The sequence below is a fragment of the Aulonocara stuartgranti genome, assembly GCF_965226115.1.
Source record: "Aulonocara stuartgranti genome assembly, chromosome: 20".
NCBI classification, from domain to species: Eukaryota; Metazoa; Chordata; class Actinopteri; order Cichliformes; family Cichlidae; genus Aulonocara; species Aulonocara stuartgranti.
The window spans coordinates 23,224,925-23,249,328 of NC_138956.1; the positions used below are offsets into that span (position 1 = coordinate 23,224,925).

Sequence of the window (24,404 nt, forward strand, 5' to 3'; positions counted from 1 at the left end):
TAAGAAACATGGTTAAAGCTTTTATTGTAGATTACAGCTGATAAACTACAGTATTTACAGACTCAACCTTTTTCAGAGATTTGACACTTTATTAAGCCGCATCACTACAGTGAGCAGTCCCTTCTTTAAGAAGAACTGCTGCACACACAACATACTAAATCCTGCTGCTGGAGTGATAAAAGGAAATCCCCCAATTTAACATTTAATCTAAATAAATCCATCCATCCTCTAGAGTTGTCCTCGCTGTCATGGAGTGAGAGGTGGGGTACTCCATGGAGCTGAGTTAGCTTACTGTTTATAGATGGAGAATTAAGTATGGATATTTTCTTAAGAATGTCAAGTCAATGTCTTCAAAAAAGGGCACTGATATGTCATTGATATGTCTCTTTGAGAATATTATTTTATTATTTTTCTTTTGCAATGGCAAAGAATGCCACCAAATATTCCTTGATCCTGGATTTACCTCCTGATCACCTTCAAGTCAAGACCCACCTCTTGTAAAATATAATTCTCTTACTGTAATTCTTACATTGCTTTTTAAAAAGGTTATTTTCAGAGTAAACATACCAGATCCACAACCTCCTTGACCACCTTAATAGTATCAATCATTAACAATACAGCAAATCATACAAGTTAAAGTTTAGTGAAGTAAAAGTCAGAAATTCCTCTTTGCTTTCTCGACTGAAGTCACATTATATTCATTTTATTCCATATTTTCTGCTCTGTGTGCCACAGTTTGAGAACCACTGGTCTTTTGGATCATTAAACAAAACACATCAGTGCTGTGCAGTAAATATAAAGTAAATGCTTAGTTTAACACTGAGAACCAAAGAAGGAGAAAAAGGCAGGCTTTCTTGAGGCCAAATGTAGCTAAACAAGCAAGACATAATGTGTTGTTTAGTGGCTCTACTGGCTGTGATTGGCTGGTCAAGGTTGATGATTTTTCATTGTAAGAAAGGCAATTAACATATTTGTAAAATCTATTGCCTTCAGCGGGTTTCCAGTTCACCAGTGTAAAGCAGCTCAATGACATAATGAAATGTAAATTTTCCATGCTGCTGGTGTATGTACTGTCCAGAAGTACTCAGATTTGACCTGCTTAAGAAAAAGATAGCACATCTCATTTAGAAATATTCATTTTATTTTTGCATATTTGTTTAAGATGTGATGTATGGCTTGTTTTAAGACTACTAAGATGATGCGGCGGCACCAGGAAACTGCAGTATCACGACTAAAGAATCTCTCTGATTTCTGCATTCGAGGAAAAAACAAAAACAAAGAAACAACTCTGATCAGTACAAGAGGCTAGAAAAGAAGCTCAGACCTGACACCAGCATATACTGCATTATACCGTATGTCTCTCACTCGCTGACACTCACAGAGACCAAACATGGACATACACACACTTTTGGACATCCACATCCAAATACATTTACCTGATCTGTATTGACACCTAAGTAACTGAATAAAGACCGACTCCGAGGATGCTTTTGCTGCAAAAGTTGAGAAAGCCTACAAAGCAGCTACAGGAACTTCATGTGATGGCTAATATGCTTGAAGTGTTAAGAAAGTCGATCTCAGAGTGACAATCTAGCAGTAGCATTACACAAAAATATTACACCAGTGTTGTCTACCTTATTAATGTTCCACCTCTGTCATTAATATTGCATATTCTGTGGTAATTACTACATAACAAATTGCCAGCAGTGGAGAAAACGAACAAAGGGGAACACAATAAACATTTTGTTTGTTTCACATGTGAGACTAATAAAAATGACAAAATGAACTAAGTACAGAGACAGATCTCTAAGGCCATAGACAGAAAGTTAACCTTGAAGAGGAGGTAATTGGAGCTGTGTTTCTGAAGGAGGAACTGACTCCCAGCTTGGCTAGAGCCCAGCATTCAGCTCAGTACCTTTGGAAAAACTGCAGCCACAGCATCATGTCAAACATATTTTCTCGTTGTCTTTACCCCGAAGTCAGACTGCCTCCGAACTCAGCAGCAAGAGAAACATCCAGAAAATTACCAGTCGTCTAATTCCAGTCTCTGAGTGCTGCCACTGATGAAAAACATTCAGAGTGTATGCTGATGACAATAGTAATAGAACGTTTTCTTTAACTATTACAACAACAATAATAATAAAAAAACAGGAACTAGAGTGCTCTTGAGAAGCCCTTTTGATTATATCACACTCTCTTCCACTTCTAGTCTCATCCTGATGATGTCACGAGTCAACAGTCACGCTGTTTCGAATCATCAAGTCAGCAGCTGCAGCCATGCTCAGAGCTGCTCACTGCATGCGGTCTGGCTGGTGCAGAGGGTAGTGGAGGAAGGCCTGCGGTGCAGCAGACACAGCAGTGAGTGCAGCTAGGGGAGGATGGATGGCAGCCGGAGGGGTTGGTGATGCTGTGATAGTGGGCGCTGGCGTACTGGGGGAGAAGGTGTAGCTGAGGTAGCCAGCGGAGGGTGACGGCGATGGGGTGTAGGGGTACTGCTCCAGTCCTGTGGAGGCATAGGGCGTGTAGGCGGGGCTGTAGTCTAGGTAAGGGGAGGTGAGAGCCGCTGCTGTCGGGCTGAGGTGAGAATGGAGCAGCAGGCTGGGCTGGAGGAACGTCTGGGGGTAGACGTACTGCTGAGTGAGCCTGGAGGGACACAGAAACACATGTTTGGTTAGCAAATATTAAGTAATTCATTATCTGGTTTTTACAAAACGGTAATTAAATTACTAATTATTGCAACTCTATTACCATTTCAATTATTTATCATATAAATATTAATTTTTTAGTCAAGAAATCAATTACCATATTGTTCTATAGTAAAAACAGAAATATACACTTAATATGCTTAACACTAAAGCACACATAATAAAATAAATGTGGGACTTCTCGTTTTTAATGTGTTTATATATAAACATATAATATGTTACACACATTTTCTCATGATCTTTCAGTAAATTCTTTAAACTCAATCACTGAAATCATTAAAAAAATTACACTGACTGAAGCACAACTGTTACAAGGATAGGTCTGTAGGACTTTGTTGAAAATTGTCATATCATTTGTAAATGTAACTGATGAGTCTTTATTTATTGTTTCATTATCGTTTATTGTTAAGATCACTCATACCTGTTTAACAGCATCTTTTGGGGTTTAAGAGTTTTGGGGAACTCTTTGGGAGTCATGTGAAAAAGCAAGTTTTTATGGAATTTTGCAGCTTTACTGCTTTCATAGTAGATAAGAGGGAGAGTATGTGCCAGGTGCGTGTAATTAAGTGCATTTGATCAATAAATCAATCATCAATAAATGTGAGAAACTCTTAAAAAGCAGAATTTTGGGTAGTTTGCTAGTCTGCAGCATTCAGCTGTATGTCAACCAAATGCCACAATCTTCCCAGGAGTGGATGTCCCATCAAATTCACTCCAAAGTCTGACGATACAGTGCAGTCAGTCAGGCTCTACAGGCATCGGTTAGCATGTTAAATGTTAAATGTTAAAGTTAATGATAGCACAATCAGATAAAGACTGAATAAGTATTATTTGTTTGACTGACTCTGCCAAGAGAAAGCCTCTTCTCCCCATAAAGTACACGGCAGCAAAGTTGCTTCTGAACAAAGCAGAAGAGTTTTGGAAAGACAAGACCAAAGTGAAGATGTTTGGCCACAATGCACACCACCATATTTGAAGCAAACCAAACACAGCATATCAGCACCGCCCTGTGTTCATATCAACACCTCATTTCAACTGTCAAGCACACCACGGTGGTGGTGGGGGTGATGGTTTGGGTTGTTTGCACTCACAGCACCTGTACACCACGTTGTCATTGAGTCGAACACGATCTCTTCTGTATACCGAAGTATTCTAGACTCAAATGTAGGATCATCTGCCTGAAAGCTAAAGCTTGGTCCAAATTGGGTCATACAACAGGACAATGATCCCAAACACTGGCAAATCTACAACAGCATGGCTGAAAAAGAAAAGAATCAATGGCCCAGTGAAAGCTCATATCTCAGCCTGGTTTCCTCTGTACGCCACAGTAGGTGCTAGAAAAGAAACTTAAATGACATTTTAAGAACTATTGTCCTCAGTTTCTGCGTTGGAAATTATAATTATTTCGGCTTCTACTGTAAATCAGTTGATATTAGCATGTTAGCATGCTAAAATGCTAAACCTTGCTAATGCTAAAAATTAAATAATCCAGCATGTTTTTCATTGCTACTGTAAATACATTAGCATCACGTACTACAAACACATGCTAACTTATGTAATTTGTATGCAAGTCAGTGTGTGGTCTGACATGTAGCTTTGCTTGGCGTTAAGTCTTATTTATTATATCTTTTTAAATGTATATCCTACAAGTTGCACTTGATGTTAGTGCAGATGTCTCAAATTAGCCTATAACGTTATAGTTTCTGGGTCTTTTCTGCCAATTTTAAAACCTTTTTTCATGCAACAAACAAACAAACATACAAATAACCAAAAAAACCATTAAGATATAGAGAAAAACAATAAAAATAATGTAGGTCAGTACATGTTTTGTATGGGCAGAGTGGTTAGCAAAGACAAAAGATGAAGCTGAAATTCCTCTTGAGACTTAAAAGATTGTCGTAAAAATCACACACACAGGCCTGACAACATCCATTTCTGTCTGAATATCCAATGGCAACATCAGGGAAATATGTGTGCAGAGCTGCCACTCTGTATATCACTGAGAGGTCTGATTTTTAAAGCGATGGTAATACGAGATGCTCTACGTTCACAGTTTCTTTAGCAAATGCTCATTTTCTCTATACCCCAAATACTGAGTCCTACAAAAGGTTCTCCTCCTCCTTAAAAAGCAATTATCAGTTCTGCTCCCTTAAAATAGATCGCCTCCCTTGTGTTTAGGTTTAATTAGCACACTGCCTGAAAAAGGTTTAAAAAAAAAAAAAAGACGCTTTGATCCTAATGAAACATTTAGGTAAGAAACACTAAATTGCAATAAACTATTCTTATCGGGATTGGCTTATGTTTCAAAAAATCTGTTTTGCTTCCAAAATATGATTTCTGGATTTGACACCTGTGCACACACACACACACACACACACACACACACACACACACACACACACACACACACACAAGCTGCCACAATAGATGCATGGTATGAGATTGTCTGCACTTGGAGCCACAACAATAATGAGAGAAAAAAGCGCTCCACTGTCCTCTTGTATTCAATCATGTCCTTGCCTGAGGCTGCCCACTTAACCTGAACATCCTCAGTTACATCTGGCAAAAGCAACAGCGATCATATCAAAGGAACTAGGTTATGCTACGCTGCTTAAGTAAAAACAACAGAACATGACAGTGTTTAACACTACAGCCTGCAGTCAGAGTCATTAACCTGACAGTAACCTTGTCACTGCGTCTGAGCAGGTGATCGGAGCAGTGAGAGGCGGTCTGCCGCTGCTCCTGCTTACCCCTAAACAGAGAGAGCGAGCAGGGATCAGGTGTGATTACACAACAAACACTGAGTCTGCACACAGCCACTGTGCTGTATACACAACACACAGACACACGCCAGTATGTGCAGGATAGCTGCCAGTATAAATACAGCATCCATATATTCATTTTAAGCATTAATCAAATTGAACTCTTCTTTTGAACTTATTTTAACTTATCGTGCCCTCTGATTGGTCACGCTAAACAAAATCCACAAACCTGTTTCCCCCTCATCACCAGAGCTCTAATGCTAGATAGCTGCAGGCTTAGTCTGATTGGCTGGTGTAGGCAATAGAAAGAAAATTTGATATTTTTTTTTCAACTACTGCTGATTCATGATTTCTGAAAGTTGTTTTTGTTTTTTATTTAACTAGTTGTGCGGCTGAACTGGACAAAAGGACCAAAAGAAAAACGATGGGTAAATAAAATACCACTAAAATACCACTAAAGGCAGTATAAGTGAAACTGATTCTGAGGTCTGTAATTCAGTTGCTTCTTGAGACTACGAGACTGTCCATGACCATTTTCATGGTTTTGGATTTGTTAGTTTTCCATCCTTCCCTCCCTTATTATTAGTCTCATCTGCACTGTCTTTCACGGGTATTTCAAATTAACCAGCCACCCTCTTCAGTGTATATCCTTCCTGTGTTCCACCTGTGGCTTTTCAGATTTCCTGTGGGGTTTTGGGTTGTTTTTTTCTTTTCTTGTGTTCATTGGTACTTTCCCACAGATGACCTTTTGCCAGTTTTTGGACCTTGCCTTCGCTGTTTGTCCTCACTGGCAGCCTTTAAGTTTAAGGCCACTGCCTGTTTTTGAAGTTGGTCTTTTGGCTTTTATTCCTGCTTCCTGGTGTCATGCATACACAGGCAGTGTTAAAACATTAACCACAAAAATGTGGGATATTTTCTTATCAGGTGTATTTATAAATTGCAAATATGTGACTCCTCTACTCTGTTGCTTCTTTAAAACCCCTGAAAACCATTCCTTTTCTTCTATAATATTAAAAACTCATTACTAAATTAAAAAGAAAAAAATGAGTTTATAATTTATTAAATATCATTAAAGTTTGATTTGAGTCTTACAAAATTCTGATTTGGTAACTTTTTACAAACTTTACTCAATTTTTTAAAAAAAAGGAAGGAAGGAAGGGCCAACAAAATTGCTGAAGTTCTGGCTGGCACGACGAAGATCATCATCTGCACGGTTTCAACAACATATAAAGTCAAAACAAAGCTGAAGCTAGCAGCATCCTGCCTCCTCGACCCCTCTCTATCCCATTTCGTATCCCCCCGGAGCAGAAGTGCAGTGTCATTCCCACGGCTGTGTGCCGCTGCCTGCATGCACCGGCCTGACTGATCCAATGTGACAGTGGCATCGTACGAGTGGGAGCTGTGCCTCGCCTCTCTTCTCCCCGTGCCTGGCATCATCGCATCACTGTCAAACACACATTTATACATGCGCACAAACACGCACAAACTCAAAGGGGACGTAGACAGGCACGCAAACTCTAAATTACAGCGCGCACATTGAATCACACAGTCGAATACGCCACATCCCGAAGAAGTGAACACGCAGGAAACGTAATATATGCACACACTTAACAGGTTGTGTGTAGTTAGTTAAGCAGCTTAGAAGAGTGTGTGTGTTGTGGGGGGAGGGGGGGGGGGTTCAAGCATGGCAGGACTAATTGGCGCAGCTGCATGGGTGTGCACTCACTAACAGACCCATGAGAGCAGAATAACCTCCACCGACTCTGCTCTCCCTCCCCTCTCTGGGTTCGCTCCCTCACAGCCATCTTCCACGTCTGCACTCCCCCTCGCTGTCCTTTCTCAAAACCAGGCAGCGCCATGAAAGAGAGAGGATGCACTGACCAAAGAGAATAAAAACCCAAACATCCATAAAGGGGTTTATTTGTTTTTTGAGGGTTTTTTTTGTTGTTGCTGAGGTTCAAGGTCGGGACTCCTTAGACGAGGAACGAGCGATGCTGAGAGGTGAAGGATCAGCCATCATATCCCTCATGCCTTAGGACAGCCTCGCTTATAATAGTACAGATGAGAGAAGTGAGGAGAGTGAGTCAGTCAAAGACACAAACACACACTCATGGAGAGACACACGCATGACCCTCTGTCCTCTGTCGATAAACACACACGCAGCTCGAGGGGGGGTGAGTGATAGAAAGGCCAACATCAGCGCCGGACACTCAGCTCACATGTCAGCAAGCAAGACATTTAAATCTGATTCATTCAAATAAGGCTGACACGGAGAAGAAAATGTCAAAAAAAGGAAACGTCTCCTGACTTCAACCCATCTCACGCCTGAGTTTTAATCCTGCACATGTCAGTCTAATGAACGCCATCTCACTTCCATCTGACGTTCACTTGTTGCACGAATAAAAAAACATTCAAAATATCCTGTTCCGGACCTGCATTTATATACTTTAACGGCTTTAACTTTTTCCAGGTTTAAAGCTTTCATTTGAAGTTATTTGTCAGCTTCCTAATGACATCAAATATAATCATCAAGTAAATAAGGAGCTTTCAGGTCCCCGTTTGCTTTTGATTTCAAGATTTCAAAGGATGTTACATCAGTTTTTTTTTGCCTTCAAGCCATGGCTTCTTTCAAAGTAAGCCCAAATTCATCCATAAAGAAAAGAAAATGTTCAGAACTGTCAAAATGATGTAAAAATTTTACTTCAAACACACATCCAATGAATTGTTCAGAATTTTAATGTGAATGTACCCATTTGTAAGGGTTATAAAGAAGATATCGAAGATATTTAACTCAAAATACATGTTTATAACTTTTCCTTTATAGATTACTCTGTGTTGATACATGTAGCTGGTTCTCAGTGTAATACTGAGAAAACCTGTTATGAATGAAACTGCTCGCTGTTAAGTTATGTGTAGTCCCTAATCTTGCTTCCTCAGGCCAGTGTCTGCAGATGTGTGCACATAAAGTGATTGACATTCATCATGTTGATAAATGAGAGAGTACAGACCATTTGTGGTTGCTCTCTAATGTTGACACAGAGCTAAAATGAACTGTGGAGACACACTTAAGCAACTGTTGACAATCATATTCAGGTAGGCCGTGGAAGTAAAGCTTTTAACCTATGTGGCCGATGTGTGCCGAGAAAAAATCCCCAGCAGCAGCAGCCTGAACCGTTGATACAAGGCAGCATGGATCCATGACTCTACCTTCTGAATGTGACAGCAGAAACTGAGATTCATCAGACGAGGAAGCATTTTTTCCATTCTAGCTGACAGGAGCGGCACATGATATGGTCTTCTGTAGCTTCATGTGCAGTTCACTCAAGAGATGGTCTTCTGCACACTTTGGTTACAGTGCTTGTTTATTTGAGTTACTGTCCAGAGATGTGGCCATTTTCCTCTGACATCTAGCATCAACAAGGGATTTTTTAGCTGGAGAACTGCCGCTCACTGGATATTTTCTCTTTTTCAGAAAAACCTAAAGATGTTTGTGTAGGAAAATACCCGCAGACCAGCAGTTTGTGAAATACTCAGACCATCCTGTCTGTCGCCAACAACCTTTGTCATTCTGATGCTCAGATTGAACTTGAGCATGTCGTCTCTTCATAGCCGCATGGCTAAATGCACTGAGCACATGATTGGCTGATTAGATATTTGCATTAATGAGCAGTTAAATGGGTATACCTAATGAAGTGAGCGTATTTTGAATATTTTAAATAGTTGTTTATAGCAGCTGGAGCTTCACAACCATAATTGGGAACTTCACTGAGAACAACGTTTGCTATTTTTCTGCTTTTTCTGCTCTGATTAAGACTTAAACCAATAGTTATTTTCATCAATTTCCTAGAATAACCTTCTGGGTGAGTACAATCCCCATTAAAGTCTTCACAGTGGTTTGTTTTAAATTGTTTGCATGTTCAGTTTACCCCTATGTAAACCACAGAGAAGCAGCAAATCCTCACAACTAAGTGGAAGTAATTTACAATGAATCAATATCAGTGGATGGCTAATCAGTTAATTGTCTGACGGTGGCAGCTGTAGCTCTGAGCAGTCATAGGATTACTTTACATGATGCAAACACAAGACATGCCTTTCTCTTGTCACATTTCTGGCAGGTTGGCAGGTTTTTGCTGTGAGGCGCCTGCAGGAACACAGAAGTGTTGATTTAGCCTGAAATGCGAAGTCACTGCTCATTAAAAACTGGCCTCGATCTATATTTTATGCACTTTATTTGTCAGCATCAAGGCATCAGTGGGAGACAGAGGATGGGAAGATGACTTTAGTACTTAAATGCACATCAGAAGAAAAAAAAAACATAACCCGATGTGGAAGAAGTGGAAAAAGATGCAATCAGAGATCAAAATGTGTCATCTTTTAACAGACAACTGTGCTCTGTGTGCTCTGAAAAGCTTGCAACACCATCTCTTTACATTTTTTGTTAAATGAGGCTTTTCATCCAACAGAGGTGTCGCTCCTAATTGGGTCCCTGGGTAAGAAAAATATCCACCTGAGGGTTCGCCGTCTACCTAAACCCCCCTTCAGAGAAAGAGTGATGACTGCAGACTGAGAGGAAAGAGAAAGAAGGATTATTTAAAGGGGGAAGAAGACAAGAGGAAGAATGGGAAAAGAAAATCAGACAGGGAGAGATACGGAGTTACGGATGTGAACATATTAAACAAGTCGACACGTTGGCGCCCGCTGAGGCCGTTCACTGATTTCCTGATGTTTCATTGAGGAGCGTTTTATAATAAACACACATCACACGACCCTGAAGCTTCACTGAACCCAGCCACAACTTCATCCACCCACAGGTGTGCTTTAAGTCTATCACCCCCTCCTCCCATCCTCTACTGCTCTGTTCCACTGCTTCAACAGGAAGTCCCCCCTCCCTTCCCCCACGCCTCCACCTTAAATAGACTCACCGCACATCCATCTCCCTCACCCTCCTTTATTTTCACTTAAAAGAAATTAAAGAGCAGAAAAAAAAGAATCTCACTTCTGCCAAGCAACCGCATCGATGTTGCTGCAGCTTCTGGGTGCTGAAGGCAGACAGCAGGCGGCTATGGGCGACAGACGCCTGCCCTCCTCCCTCATATGAGAACATGCTCCCCCACAGCCCTCCACCCTAACTCAGCTGTACCTCAAAGCCACATTTGGCATCAGTCTGTCCTCTGTCCTCTAAAAACTTAAAGCAAATATGCCAAAGCAGCAGACAGCGAGTTGCGCTTTGTTTGAGTTTATTTTTGATATTTGCTGTTTACTATGTGAGTTTGTGTGAGCAGACAAAGGAAGAAAGCCCACTGGGAGCCCCACAGTGATGATGGTGAAGTGGGAACAGGGGGCAGCAAAAGGCATGGGGATATATTTAGACGAATCTTATGTCTAGTAGTTTGGAAAAAACATGTTTGTTTGCTTTTCTCGCACTGAGTTAGATGAGAAGAATTTCATATCTGTCCCTTAAATATGAAATGACGGCCAGCCGCTGATTAACTTTAAAATTCACCCACTAGCTCCTCTAAAGCTCGTAATTATCATGCTAGAACTTGTTTAAGTTACTGCTCTGAGCCAAGAAATAGTCTGATTTGAAACACACCTGGTAGGTTTTTATCACTGGAAGGGAGCTGTCATTCTGGCACATAGATCCTTGTTTTTGCTTTTACGGAATTTTTAATTAGTGACATTTAAAAGTGCTTATAGGTGGACTTTGTTGACAAACCCCCACTTACCACTTAAAATGATAAGAATAACCTTTCTGCTAAAGGAATATGCATAATTTCTTATCACTGAAGCCTCCTTGACTCACTGGTTATTTGTTTTAATAAATCACAATAATTCACCATTTTTTTCAAATTCTAATGAAAGTGCATTCAAAAATAAATTATAAACTACATTTTATCACAATTACAATCAAAGTTGGAGCAGATTTGTCTGTTGCACAAGCATGAGCGCAAAACATTTGAAAATCTTCTATTGTCCAATTTTGGTGAATTGTGGTCTCAGTTTCCAGTTCTTAGCTGATGAGCTAGCTGACTTGGTGATATGCATTTAAAGATTCTCTCCTGCCTTCCCATCAGCTTGAAGGTGTCTGGCCATTCTCCTCTGACCTCTTTCATCAACACGACATTTTCACCCAGAGAACTGGTGCTCACTGGATATATTTTCTCTTTTTTTGGACCATTCTCTGTAAACCCTGGAGATGTTTGTGTGGTAAAATCCCAGCAGATCAGCAGTTTCTGAAATACTCAGAGCAGCCTGTCTGACACCAACCAATATGCCACGTTCAAAGTCACTTAAATAACCTTTGTTTTTTTCTCATTTTGATCCGATGTTTGAACTTCAAGCAGCTTGTCTTGTCCATGTCTACTTGCCTCAATGCACCGATTCGCTGCCATATGATTGGCTGATTATCAACTAGTTGAATGGGTGGAACTAACAAAGTGTATATTTGCATACACAAATGCAAAAATGCAGAATAAAAAAGAAACTGTGACAACGGCAACATCTTACACACACAAAAAAGATCCCAATCAGTTCAATAAATTTAAATATGAAGATCATTAGTTAGGGAAAACAAGTCCTAGATTTATAATCAGAGAGAAAAGACACCCTCAGTTAAAGTGAAAAACGGTGAATGCCCAACTATCTTGTGATTAAAGACTGGAAAAGCTACTGTTCTTTCTCAACAGCATGACCCTGTTTAAACTTTGGACTATTTCTTTTAGTTGAGCCTAAAATAAAAGTCCTTCATGCAGCCAAGGAATGTTTGAAACTGACTGCAGTCATACTGATAATGTCACAGACACATCGAGCCTCGGAGCACAGAGATCTGAGCTGGGACAGATGTGCCCTTTGCACGTAAGAAACTGAAAAATCTAGACATTACTCAGGCTGCAAGGTTTATTTATCCCCAGTTTAAACATGTAATTTCTGTCAAAACTGCTCTCCAGATTAAACAACTTCTCTCACATTTGTTTAAAGAGTCAATATTAGCTCAAGTCTCCTTCTGTCTGCTTGTTTCACTGTGGTGGATTCAGAACAGTAGCAGTGGTATCCTACATTCATCAGAACGCCCTCCTCAAACAGCAGATTTGATTTCTTATCTGCACCAAAGAGATAAAAATCGACGTTAGCGGTAATAGCAGTAATTCAAAAATAGACAGTTTCCTGTTGAGAAAAAGGCAGTAACCTGCAGCTGTGGTGCACTGAGACCTCCTGAGGTTAACGCTGTGGCAGACACTGGTATTGCTTCTTCTTTTGCAACAGATTTTTCCCTAAACACACCCTCGAACAATGAAACTCAACTTTGTTTACAGTGTTGGAGAGGAAAAAACAGAGGGGAATGCTCAAAACGAATGTATTTGTTTCACTTTTTTTCAGCACTGACATGCACACAGTTGTTGCACACATGAGATTAAAAAAACCTGCGTGGTTGAAATCAAAGCAGAACAGGCTGAGATATCTTAAACCAAACCAACAATATTAGTCAGAAATTAGTCATCTTTGTCAGCTATGACACAAAAACAGCCCAGCATTTGCTAGTTTCAGTTCTCAATTGTGACAATTTGCTTTTTTTTTTTAATAGCAACTCTTCAAAATAAAAGCCCACTCAGTAGTTTTCATTGATCTGATGTTTGGTAAGCTGGAGTATCATCCGGTCGTCGGTTTGAGTATACCCTCATTCAAATCTAATGCTTTAAATAGAAAAAAACTATAAAATATAAGCGGCTCATAGCAGGTCTTAAAATTAGTAAATACAATCTAAGATTAACTGTAAAATATTAAATATTAAACTGCTATTATATGACATAATGTGAAAAACTAAGTACACCCTTACTGGTTTCATAGCAATTACAAGACGGACGTAAGAGCGGCTTAACAATTTGACAGTCTGGAGTGTTCAGATGTGCGTTAACACAATGCCAAGGAGTAAAGGCATCATCAGTGATCTTAAAGAAGCAGTTGTTGCTGCCCTCTAAAAGTCCATCATTCTACAGTGGAAAAGATTATTCACAAGTGGCAAACATTCAAGGCTGCTGCCAGTTTTCCAGGGTCTGGACATTCCAGCAAATTCGCCATCTCTATTAAAGCAAAGGTTTAGGCAATTTGCTGGTCTGGAGCATTCAGATGTGTGTTAACATAATGTGCCAATAATCTTCCCAGGAGTGAACGTAACAACAAATCCAACTGTGAAATGCTCAGAGAAACTGCAAAAAAACTAAGATTTACATCTCAGACTCTACATGCCTCAGTCATGCCTGGCGAAAGTCCATTTTCTCTATATAGAATCTGGCAACACAGCTTAGGTTTTCAAAGTTGAATCGGAAAACAACACAATAGGAACAATGTCCTTTGAACAGACGAGACCAAAGATGCCATGATGCACACTGTCACATTTAGAGACCGGGGGGGATCTTGGCTTGTTATGCAGCCACAGGACTTGTGAACATTTCAGCCACCTTTCAGTTGACCATGAACTCTTGTATGGTATTCTAGAGTCAAACGTGAGGGGATCTGTTCAACACCTAAACATTGGTCTGTGTGATGGCGACAGGAAAATGATCCCAAACACACCAAAAACTCTAGAATAGCCCAGTCAAAGTCTGCAAATCTCCATAAAGTGATGCAACAGACAGTTATGCTGATAAAGGTGGCTCTATCTATTTAATCATGGAGTGCTTTGTTTGTTTTTCACACACTGCTTCTGCATTTTTGGTTTAGTTTGTGTTGAATAAATAATGACACAATCTAGTATGACATGTTGTTGTTCTTCACAGGCTGCACTTACCTAATTTTAAGAGATGCCAAGGGCCAGATGATGTTTTATGTCCTGATATGTAAGATGACTTTACCTTGACTGTGTTTTAGTATTTTACACCACAGTGTGAAATAAAAAGTATAATTCGATAATTAGGTTTAAAATTACCTGTTGGTGGATTTTGTTAACAGACCAAACAAATGTGCTTTTTAATCCAATGTTTCAGTTCATACTGACAGAAAACAGAAAGTGTTCTTGCTTCACCTCATATGTCTCATTTATTTTCTTCACAGATGTCCCAATAGTTTCTCAGCAAATTAAACCGCCACCTGCAAAACACACACGCATTACACACTGCCTGAATTTGGAGGTGTTTTAACCCTAACAAACAAAGTGCCACCTGTGGTTTGTGTTTGACTTTGGGCTGTGCCAGGTGATGTTTTCAGCTGTTTTTCTTCAGTCTGAGGTGTCAAACTGTGACTCTTCCTGCAAGCAGAGATTAACAAAAGACTCCCTCTGCGTCAAATCTCCTCTCGCACTCTGGGAGACTTTCTATCAACCCCTCATCACTCATTCATAGACTCATCTGGGTCAGCCTCAATTCCCTCATCACTCATTCAGAAATTGAGGACTGCAATATTAATAGCACTCAGAACAGTTGAGGTTTTTAATGGACTTTTCTGTAGCCGCAGGATCGGAACTTGTCAGCCTTCAGAAAATCAGAGCGAAGAGATCATTTCCAAAACGCTACATCCTGTAAATTCCTTAAAATACCTCTAAAATATAGAAGATCCCATCGCTAAAACTTCAGATTTGTGACAGCCAAAGACCAAAATAGCAGCTATTTGATTTTGAAATGAAGCTCAAAAAGTCAATAGCAGCGCCAGACACACAAAACAAAATCAACAACTGTGACAGTTGGTAACATCTTCTCCTAAGATCACCTCCTCACCGGCGATACACCAAACATCTGAGTCAAGACTAAGTAGGTGTTGACAGAAGAAGAAGAAGAGTCATCCATCCAGTCATCAACAACAACACATCAGCTGGGTTCAACCTGCACCGTCTCTCTACTGTCTGCAGCAGTCTATGATATGAGTCACCCCCCTTGTTTTACTCAGGAACTGAGTCATTAAGATTTCCTTTCTTGTTCACACTGAAACTCTGGGACACTGAATGAGAACGTCTGTCACCCGTGAATTACACAAACCCAGAAAGGTTTGATTCTTTCCAAGAAACCAGCACCAGCTCACCAGCACGATACATCTGTTGCCATTCATCTCTTTAGTAATTTGGCATTAAATCCTTTGTACTCTGATACATGAGATATTGACATACACCGTGACGTTGGAAACCAGTTGCAAAACAGGCCTTTTTCCTGACTTAGTGAAAGTGTACAATATTTCATAAGAAACAACACCTCTGATCAGGTGCAGGGCTGAAGCATCAGTGTGCAAACATCCACACAGATTATAAACTACTTAAAGGGAAATTAAAGTGAAACCGAGTGTTAAAAATACTTAAAAGTGTTTAGTGCAGCTGCTGGCTGTACTTATCATACTGTATTTTCCCCATCTTTTTAACGCTTCTCCTATTCCTGTCCTGGGGTAGCATGTTTGTGTTGGTTAAAAACTCTTTCAGTAGGCAAATACCTAAATGGACACAATTGCAGTGGCATCATTTAATCATTATTTGCAAGATGTGTGAATTTTGAGAGAGTAATCTTGTCAAACATGGAAAGTTCTGTAATAATGTTTGCAGCGTTTGATTATGGTAGTTGCGCTAACTGTTGCATGTTATCTAGGGTTGTGCCACAGCGTACCATCCACAATAATTCCAGCACAATGTTTCAGCATAAAAAGTGTCATCTCATGATACCAATGGTATAGCAATGCCATAGATTAAACATCCCTAACACGCACAAAAGCAAAGCCCAGACATGTCTGAGAGGGAGAGCAGGAGTGCTTAAAAAGGGAGCTACCTAAATTTTTGGAAGTGGAAGGTGGAAGTGGAAACAGCAAACTTGTTTCAACATTTGAGGCAAACATAAACCATTAAATAAAACCAGATTATGAAGGGCTAGGGTTATGAGGACATGTTAGCGGTTTGTGTTGTGCAAGCCAAAAGTAAACAACTCAACCGAGCATCGCTGGAGCGCTTGCTAGCTTCACTCCATATGACAGGAAGACCAAATAGTGTTGAGCAGTTGTGTTACACTTAAAACTTCAGGGAAAACACTGCCTAGGCTACATTTGTGCTTACATTTGACTCACGCTGTGTCACTGGATATTTTATTGTGTCACTACTATTGCGCTATAATGCTGCTGTCTTGTCACCTTGTGGCAATAAATTCACACTTCAAATAAAGGCAGTCTGTCATCAGCGTCAGAATCACGGTGGAAAAAAGGGATGCAAACTGCCCTTCATGTTGTTTGCAGTAATAAATGCTGCTGCCTACAAGCTTGCTGTATTAAATAGACACCAAATAACATAACAACACATAAAATATCTCTGCCTCCATTAACTAGAAGGCACTGGTGTTGCTATATGTAGTGATGACAGACACTTGCCTTTCTCCTACATCGAGGGTCAGCATAACAACCAAGATTAAACTTTTATTGATTGTTATGGGTATCCATATACACAGCTAACTGCAGTGAGCACAGTAAACATGTTAGCACCTGCATGTTTATAGACTCTTGTTTTTCCGGTTTCCTGCCACAGTCTCTATCTTGCAGCCAGTTGGGATCATGTTCAGGGTTTTTAAAGGGTGTTAAAAACACCACTTTCTATTACACAACTACACAGTGACTCATGAGTGGCACTACGGTGATGCAATGAGACCTCTGTGTGCACAAATGTGAGGAAGCGTGTGTGTGTGTGTGTGTGTGTGGAAGTGGGAGAAAAAGAAGGGATGGGGGAAGTTTGACTAAAAAGCTTGTTGCCTCAGTGAAGCCCAACTCATGCATGAGTGAAATTCGGAATTGAGCTTCTCATGGGTTTAATGGACCAGAAAGAGAGAGAGAGACAACAGAAGACATCAAAAGCCAGTGCACCGATATAGAAACGGGCACAGGGTCGAATACATTCTGGAGGCGCTGCAGAGTGCCAGCGACTACCGAGACCCAAGTGCAGAAAAGGAGCGAGTGCTCACAAATGTCAAGGGCGGAGGAGTGAAATGTATTGTGTTGAGGAGGAGGAGGCAGGTAAGAGAGAGTGAGAGAGAGAGTGTTGGAAACAGTGGTATTGATTCTTCCCCGTCTTACCCATACTGCCTCTGAGCCCACGTAGGATGGACTTGCTGAACTCCAACAGAAAGACCTGCAGACAGAGACAAAGACAAAGAGGGAGGCAGCGGTAAGGCGGGATATTTTAGCTACTGGCTATACAAACAACAGAAGAGACGGGCAGACAAGGACAGAGCTGCTCTCTCCCTCTCTGTCTGTTTTTTTCTCTCTCAGAGGTTAGCATGTATACGAAAGTATCACAGACCGACTGTTATTCCCCCAGCATACACACTCATACAAATAATGATGCACTCTATTGCTCACAAACATCTGTGACCTCCCTGCCTCCAGACTTCATCGGGAATCAGCTGAGACTGAGTAAGAAAGGAGAAATGTATCCTCCTCCTCCTCCTCTCTGCACCTCCTCTGACTTCATCTTTACATTCCTGCAGCTATTTATTCCTTCCCATTCCTCGTTTTTACTGTACTGACATGACTTCATCAGCCCTCCTCCTTCGCCAGGACAAAGAGGAGACAGGCACACTGTTATTTGTTGCTCTTAACAGTCCCGTCCCCTTCTTGCTCTTTTTCGCCTTCTCCCCGCTCTCCTATTCTCTCGCTACTCTCGCACACAATAACAAAATACCAAGCGCTGCCATCTCCCATCAGCTGCATGCTTGGGGAGTTGCGTCGCAGCCCTCGCCCAGAAATAAGGACACACAGTCAGTTGTTGTTGGCACCGCTGTTTGTCAATCACACCTACACTCTATGGCATTTCAGCCAGCACGCTTTAAACGGAGTAGTGAGGGAGAGCTGCTGTCAAGGTCTGGTGTGCACCCAGATGTTGAAGGGGAAGCACAAAACATGTGCGGTGGTGGTTATCTCTGAAAAAGCCCAGCAGCGCAAAAGCTTGTGCGTAAACTCAAGCACACAAGGAGCGAATGTATGGTGGGAATAAGCAGCTGGCTGGGGCGACGAGCATGCCAGTGGTCGTCCATGATTTATCCAACTAATGTCACATTTAAGCATATATTTATATTTTTTGTGATTTCTCTTGTCCTCCACAAAGCTCTGGGTCAACATCCCTTTCAGTAAAATGTAAATATGTAGAGATTTGAAGCCTGCTTGAGAGCATTTGCTGCCTTTGTTCATTCAACAACGTAGAAGGCCTTTAGCTGGTTAGAAGCACACTTACTGTAAATCAGTCTGATCCTATTCAGAATGTGCTGTTTACATGGGACACAAGAAGACTTCATATTTCAACAGTATCCAGATTTTTGATTGTCTACCTGCAGCTTTTTTACATTTCACACGACAAACAGTGTGCTGGATTCAGTTTCTCAGTAAAGGAAACTAAAAGTAACAGTACACTTTAAGGCTTACAATATTCTGCTTCCTTTATACTTCCCTATTATGTTTTTTTATTTTAATGTAGTTGCTAACTACAAGCTGTGACAGAATGAGGTAAAACCTGAATAACATGTTTATAACATGCAGTTTCCCAATCTGCCAACACGTACCCTGGACATGTGATCATAACCAGGGTCTTCATGCAAATAAGTGTTATTCCAAGCCTTCCGTGCAGACTATCACAGGCTGCGATATTCACCTTCATGATCTATCATATTCACATTATTCTTTCAGTAACGTCCGTGTTCGTCAACATCCACAGAACGGTGGCTTGTGAATGAATTTATTCAGCTGGCACCTGGTACCCAAGCATTGAGTGCCAGCTGCTTGTCTTCAGCTGGCACTCAAGGCTTCGACTGATAAACAGTGTCTGCTCTTGAAGTGATGCCCAATTTATGCTTCAGCGGGAAATCTAAGTCGTAACCTACGACGTAACCAAAACCTCCAACGTAGCCTGACGCGCACCTCCCGAGTAACATAACTACATGTCGTGTTGAATCAGCCCGCAGCTACTGTGATTGGCCTGTTCAGCATTGTAGACGCCTCCTGTAGATTTCTGGCTACTTTTTTCTCCAATTTTTGAAAGTTTTTATTCACTGAGAGAATAACAATCATCATCTCAGTATGAGAATTAATAACCACAGCGTTGGTATAAGGACTTACGAATGTTGGCAAATTCCTAGAGAAAGATTCCTGAAAGTAACAGAATGGATATGGGGGAACGTTTGTCTCTGGGAAAAAAACAAAAAAGAGCAGAGACTGCATATGAAACACCGTCAGCCACTTACATGGGCTTCAGAAAGGTTCCCCTGTGCTACTGTCACTGACTAATTCTGCCCCCACCCCCATATAATCTAGAAAACTAAGTATTTGTTGTGGCTTACTATACTGTAAATCTCAAACATGTTATCTCTTCCACGTTGAAGTCTTTAGAAGCCACTGCCTGTCAATTTGCTACATTATATCCCTTTTTTCCACTTATCCAATTCAAGGTCAAAGGCTGTAGGAGAGGGTACATCCGAGACAGGTCGCCAGTCTGTCACAGAGCCACCACAGGGTGACAGACAACCATTCACGCCTACGGTGAATCACCAATTAACCCAACATGCATATCTTTGTACTGTGGGAGGATGCTGGAGAACAGAGAGATCATGCAGGCCTCAGCAGGCTGGTTGCTATGAGGTGATGGTCTTCACCTACACGCGACCATACTGTCCTCAAATTACTAAATTATATTTTTTAAATAAGCCTAGTGATAGTGCACTGTGGAAACCTCATATACCTTATTTGGTGCCATAAATCCTTAAAAACATTCAAGAAGTTTTTAAGCCAGTAGTGAATCTCAGATGCGCAAATACAAGTGGTCCAAACTGCACTTCCACAAAGCAATATTTTCTACTTTTTTAAGCAGCAGCACTCAAAGTCATCCAGAGGTGCACGATAAGAGCCAAATTTAAATCAACTAAGATTTTTGTTTCTCGTGGTTGCAGGACCCCTGCTCTAAATAAGCATTTTTTTAAACTTTTTGTGCCATTCCCAACTTGAAACGTCAAGAAAGTCACGTCTAACCTCCACAATTTTTATCAATCTTTACCAATAAAAAAGTATCGAATTAGAATTTCACACTGGCATCAGCAAATTAGTTTTTTGTTTTTTAAAAAATGTTAAAAAACACACTTATTCAAATGAGTTTCACTTCACGTTTTTTATTGGTTGTCCTTCCCCTGCCGGTGGTTGCATGCACCAGTTGTGGGAACCACTGCTCTAAATACTCACCAAACCACCAAAACCACTCACTTAAAGCTCACCTTTTCAAACCTTCAAATAGCATTTGATTAAAAAGAAGCTCGGTGCTACCTCTTGTTTGATGAGTTTTTGAAGAAAGAAAATAGACGCAGATTAACGATGCTTACTTGACTGTGAGCTGCGAGGTTTCGCCCCCAGGTACGCCAGGTTCACATTGGCCTTCCTGCCGTCGATGATGGGGTTTGCGTCTTTGCACGCACGCTCTGCTGCCCCCCTGTCCACCATGGTCACCTGTAAGACAGCGTCACAGCATTGCACATTAAGACCACTCATGTAATCTCTTAAACCGACAAAACTGCAACGCATGAAAGCTTCTCTACAGTCTGGATGCCAGCATGAGCACTCGGATGAAGCAACACAGAGGGGTGACCCTGAGGATGCTTCTGTCCTCGTCTCCTTAATCTTTTTTTTCTTCCTTTTTTTGCAGGACAGGACACTGACTCCACTACATGAAAGGAGAAATGAGTGTGTTTTAAAGCTGCCAGTGGAGCTTCAGCTGTGTTGGTGTGGGTTGAAGTGTAGGAGGCAGACTTTTTTTCCTTCACCCTGGCCTGCCAAGGATGAAATGCTAGAATCTACCTTGAGGGACTGAGTTGAGGAGTGGGCAGAAAGAAACTGGGAAGGGGTGATACAGGTTAACACACACACACAGAGTGCAGTTACACCACAATGCAGAACCACAGCTGCAGGCTCCACTGCCAGTAAGTGGAACAGTGAAAGTAAAACAGCTATGCTTGCTTTCATTTTACAGCATCAGACTCTGGACTTTTATGCAAACATAAAGCAGTGAATAGTTTTTAGATCGCTGTGGTTCAAGAATTAAGACCTCTAAAGAGACGTCAAGTATGAAATGAGCACGCTGCTACCCAACTCTCAAAAAAGGGAGGGGGGGAGCTCAACACATGGCTGCTTCAGCTGATCAGCTCATTGGCTGCGCAGTAGGTAGAGATAATCTGAAGTTCAATACACATTAACTCAAAGTCACTCAGACAAACAACCAAAACCCAACCTGGCAGAGGGGGGAAGGGCTGTGAGGGAGGAAGTCAACATGAAACTGCTGCAGCCTTATCTTGCAGAGCCAACTGACATGTCACACCTCCGAGTCCAGGGACCCCCGTCTCCCCACCCTACACACACACACACACACTCTCACACACAAACACAAACACACAGACGACACAGACATCTGCCCACAGCTGCAGCAGCTTATTACCAACTCAAGTGTATCTGTGTGGGTGTGTGTGTCCTTGTTTTGTGTCTGTTCGAGCTTCCATTTGTACTTGGGGAGAGTGGAGATAATTGATGACACACTTATAAGTTATAACCTGCTTCTCATGCTTCTGGCATGTGACTGTCACCACCAGACACGCTGCACATGGCTCCTGCTTGAACAAAGTGGCAGTGTCTGCAGCGTGCAAGCCCGAGACACACACATTAAAAAAAGGTTCCGATGAAAAACATAAGAATAATGTAATTAACTATTAAGATAAAGTCACTTTAAACTGATTAGCAGCTACAACAGACGTGGGCTACTGTGCTTTAAGCGCCCTCCGTTTAATTAGATTGGAAGTTGCTGATAAAACCTTAATTAAACGCTCTTTTTTGCTTTGTTTATTCACTCTACATGCGTTGAGTTGCTCTCTGATTCTAGCAGAGAAAAGGCAGATGAACTTAGATTGACTCACAAAGCCGTATCCTCTGGATTTTCCCGTCTGTTTGTCCGTGATCACCACTGCCTCGTCGATGTCCCCGAAAGTCTCGAAATATTTCCGAAGTGAAGCGTCGTTGGTGTGATAAGGAAGCCCGCCGACGAAAATCTTGGTGTAAGTTGTGTCTTTTTCCATGGTGGGGTGCATTATCTCTAACGGAACCCCGACCAGCTGACCTAAAAACAGCGGTGAACTCATGCGGCTTGAAGATAAAGAAAAAAAAAACGCAACACAAAGGAAAAAACAAAAAACACAACACGACAGTAGCGGAAACTTTACGCTCTGTGGTCACCGACAGCCTATAATAACGCCAACAGCGCGTCCATGGCTTGACTCGCAGCCCCCGGTTGCCTCACATATACCGCTTTTAGATGTGTACTTGTCTTGGACCCTCTTGTCTCCCGTCCCTGGAAAAAAAAGGCAAAGTCTCCAGGCTTGGACAGGCGGTTACATGCGCCCACTCTGTTTCTGGTCCAATAGACGAGCGGTGCGTCTTTTCCTATCCGCGCATCCCTCCTCCTGCTCCACCCTACCCCCTGCCGCCACACACACACACACACACACACACACACACACACACACACACACACACACACACACAGAGGAAACCCCCAACTTGGTCAGTGAAATGATGAAACGGAACAGCCGGATAATTTGGGGACCAAATGTCTCCAGGAAAAACCGGATCGTGTGCGCGCCTGAGAATGCGTTTGACTTGAAGCTTCGGAGAAAGTTGGTGCGAGGAAAACAGTGATGAGAATGACAATTAACCAAAAATACACATAAAACCGGCAGTTTGTAAAAAACTTTGGACTTTTTCGTATGGCAAGATTCCCACAGCATGGCTTTAAGGAAGAATTATTTTGAACTAAAGTTCGCAATTAAGGTTTTAACAAAACCAGCCTCCGCGAGTGAAGCAGCCAAAAATGGTGCTACTGTATAATTTACAAGAGATAAAATACTATTAAGGAAATTTGTTCTCGATTAAGCTAAAATATGCCAAGTTCCTCACCCACTACAAAAGCTCTAACTGTCCTGACTGTTTGAACCAAACTAACACTCCACAGAAGTGCTGGCGGCGCTGTGAAGCAATTCACTGCACCCAATAGTTCCCCATTCTGAGTAACTTCATTAACATGCATGCGCTGGAAGTCATCCCCTGGAAATCATTAACCGGTGGACGAAGTTTCATAAAGAGTAGAGGAGACCTTCACATCTCCAACCTGCTGATCACCCATTTCTCCAACTGAAACACTGCGTATTTATTTAACCCTCTGAGGTCTGAATCATCAGAAGTAGTATATTTTGCAGAAAGGCAAAAAGGACCTCGCTGTAAAAACTGTAAATATTCTATGGAGTTTTTAAGGAGTTAGAATGATTTTTTCCTTTGTTCATAGATCGATAAGAAGTGGGAGAATAATCTAATAAAAACAAAACTTACATATTGTAAATGGCTATTGGTTACAGATGGCGTGATTGTGTGATGATTCAGAGCTACGAGGGATAAATAAAATCCCTCGTAGCTCTGATTGATTGTTACGTTACCTTAAAACTGAAGGGAAACGTTAAAAAATGCTTTGCATTTCAGACTTGCAGTTGTTGGAGAATTTAAAAGGGTGAATGAGTCACCCCACAGCAGCAAGTCAATCAAGTGAAAGTTATTTAAAGCTCTAAAAGGCGGATAGAGTCTTTTAAAGTTTCTGTACAGTAACAGAAGCTGCAGCACTCGTGGGGATCGGATGGCCTTGCCTGATGTGTGTGTGTGATCCTTTCATTAGAGGGTGGGGGTGGATAATTAAGATGAGGGAAGAAAGCGGGATGATACATGACAAAAGCTCACACGTTTGAGAGAGCGGCGGGGCTCTTGCAGGAAACATCCCTGCAGATGAAAGCGAGACGTAAATGAGAAGAAGCTCTCGTCTTTTGTTTTAGAGGAATGGCCACCCAAACGCCCGAACCCCCTACTACATGTTGATAGCTCTCATCCACACAAAGACACACTCACCTTCCCTCCTCCACACAGACTCACG

General features: G+C 41.4%; 1 protein-coding gene across 1 annotated transcript; it reads right to left on the minus strand.

The window, feature by feature from the left end:
• Nucleotides 1-1,123: 1,123 nt before the first annotated feature.
• Nucleotides 1,124-23,414, minus strand: rbm38 (RNA binding motif protein 38). Its single transcript, XM_082519748.1, has 4 exons — nt 22,351-23,414; nt 20,773-20,896; nt 17,489-17,543; nt 1,124-2,643 (listed from the first exon to the last, which is right to left on the minus strand). Exons 1-4 carry the CDS (start codon nt 22,570-22,572, stop codon nt 2,292-2,294), a joined length of 753 nt encoding a protein of 250 aa, XP_082375874.1. The 5' UTR covers nt 22,573-23,414; the 3' UTR covers nt 1,124-2,291.
• Nucleotides 23,415-24,404: the final 990 nt, after the last annotated feature.

Excerpts from the sequence above, each read along its gene's own strand:
- rbm38 (XM_082519748.1), bottom strand. The coding sequence starts at position 22,572 with ATGAGTTCACCGCTGTTTTTAGGTCAGCTGGTCGGGGTTCCGTTAGAG. Across the intron at positions 20,897-22,350 it reads AATCCAGAGGATACGGCTTT|GTGACCATGGTGGACAGGGG; the intron begins GTGAGTCAATCT and ends GCTGTCTTACAG. Across the intron at positions 17,544-20,772 it reads ACCTCGCAGCTCACAGTCAA|GTCTTTCTGTTGGAGTTCAG; the intron begins GTAAGCATCGTT and ends CTCTGTCTGCAG.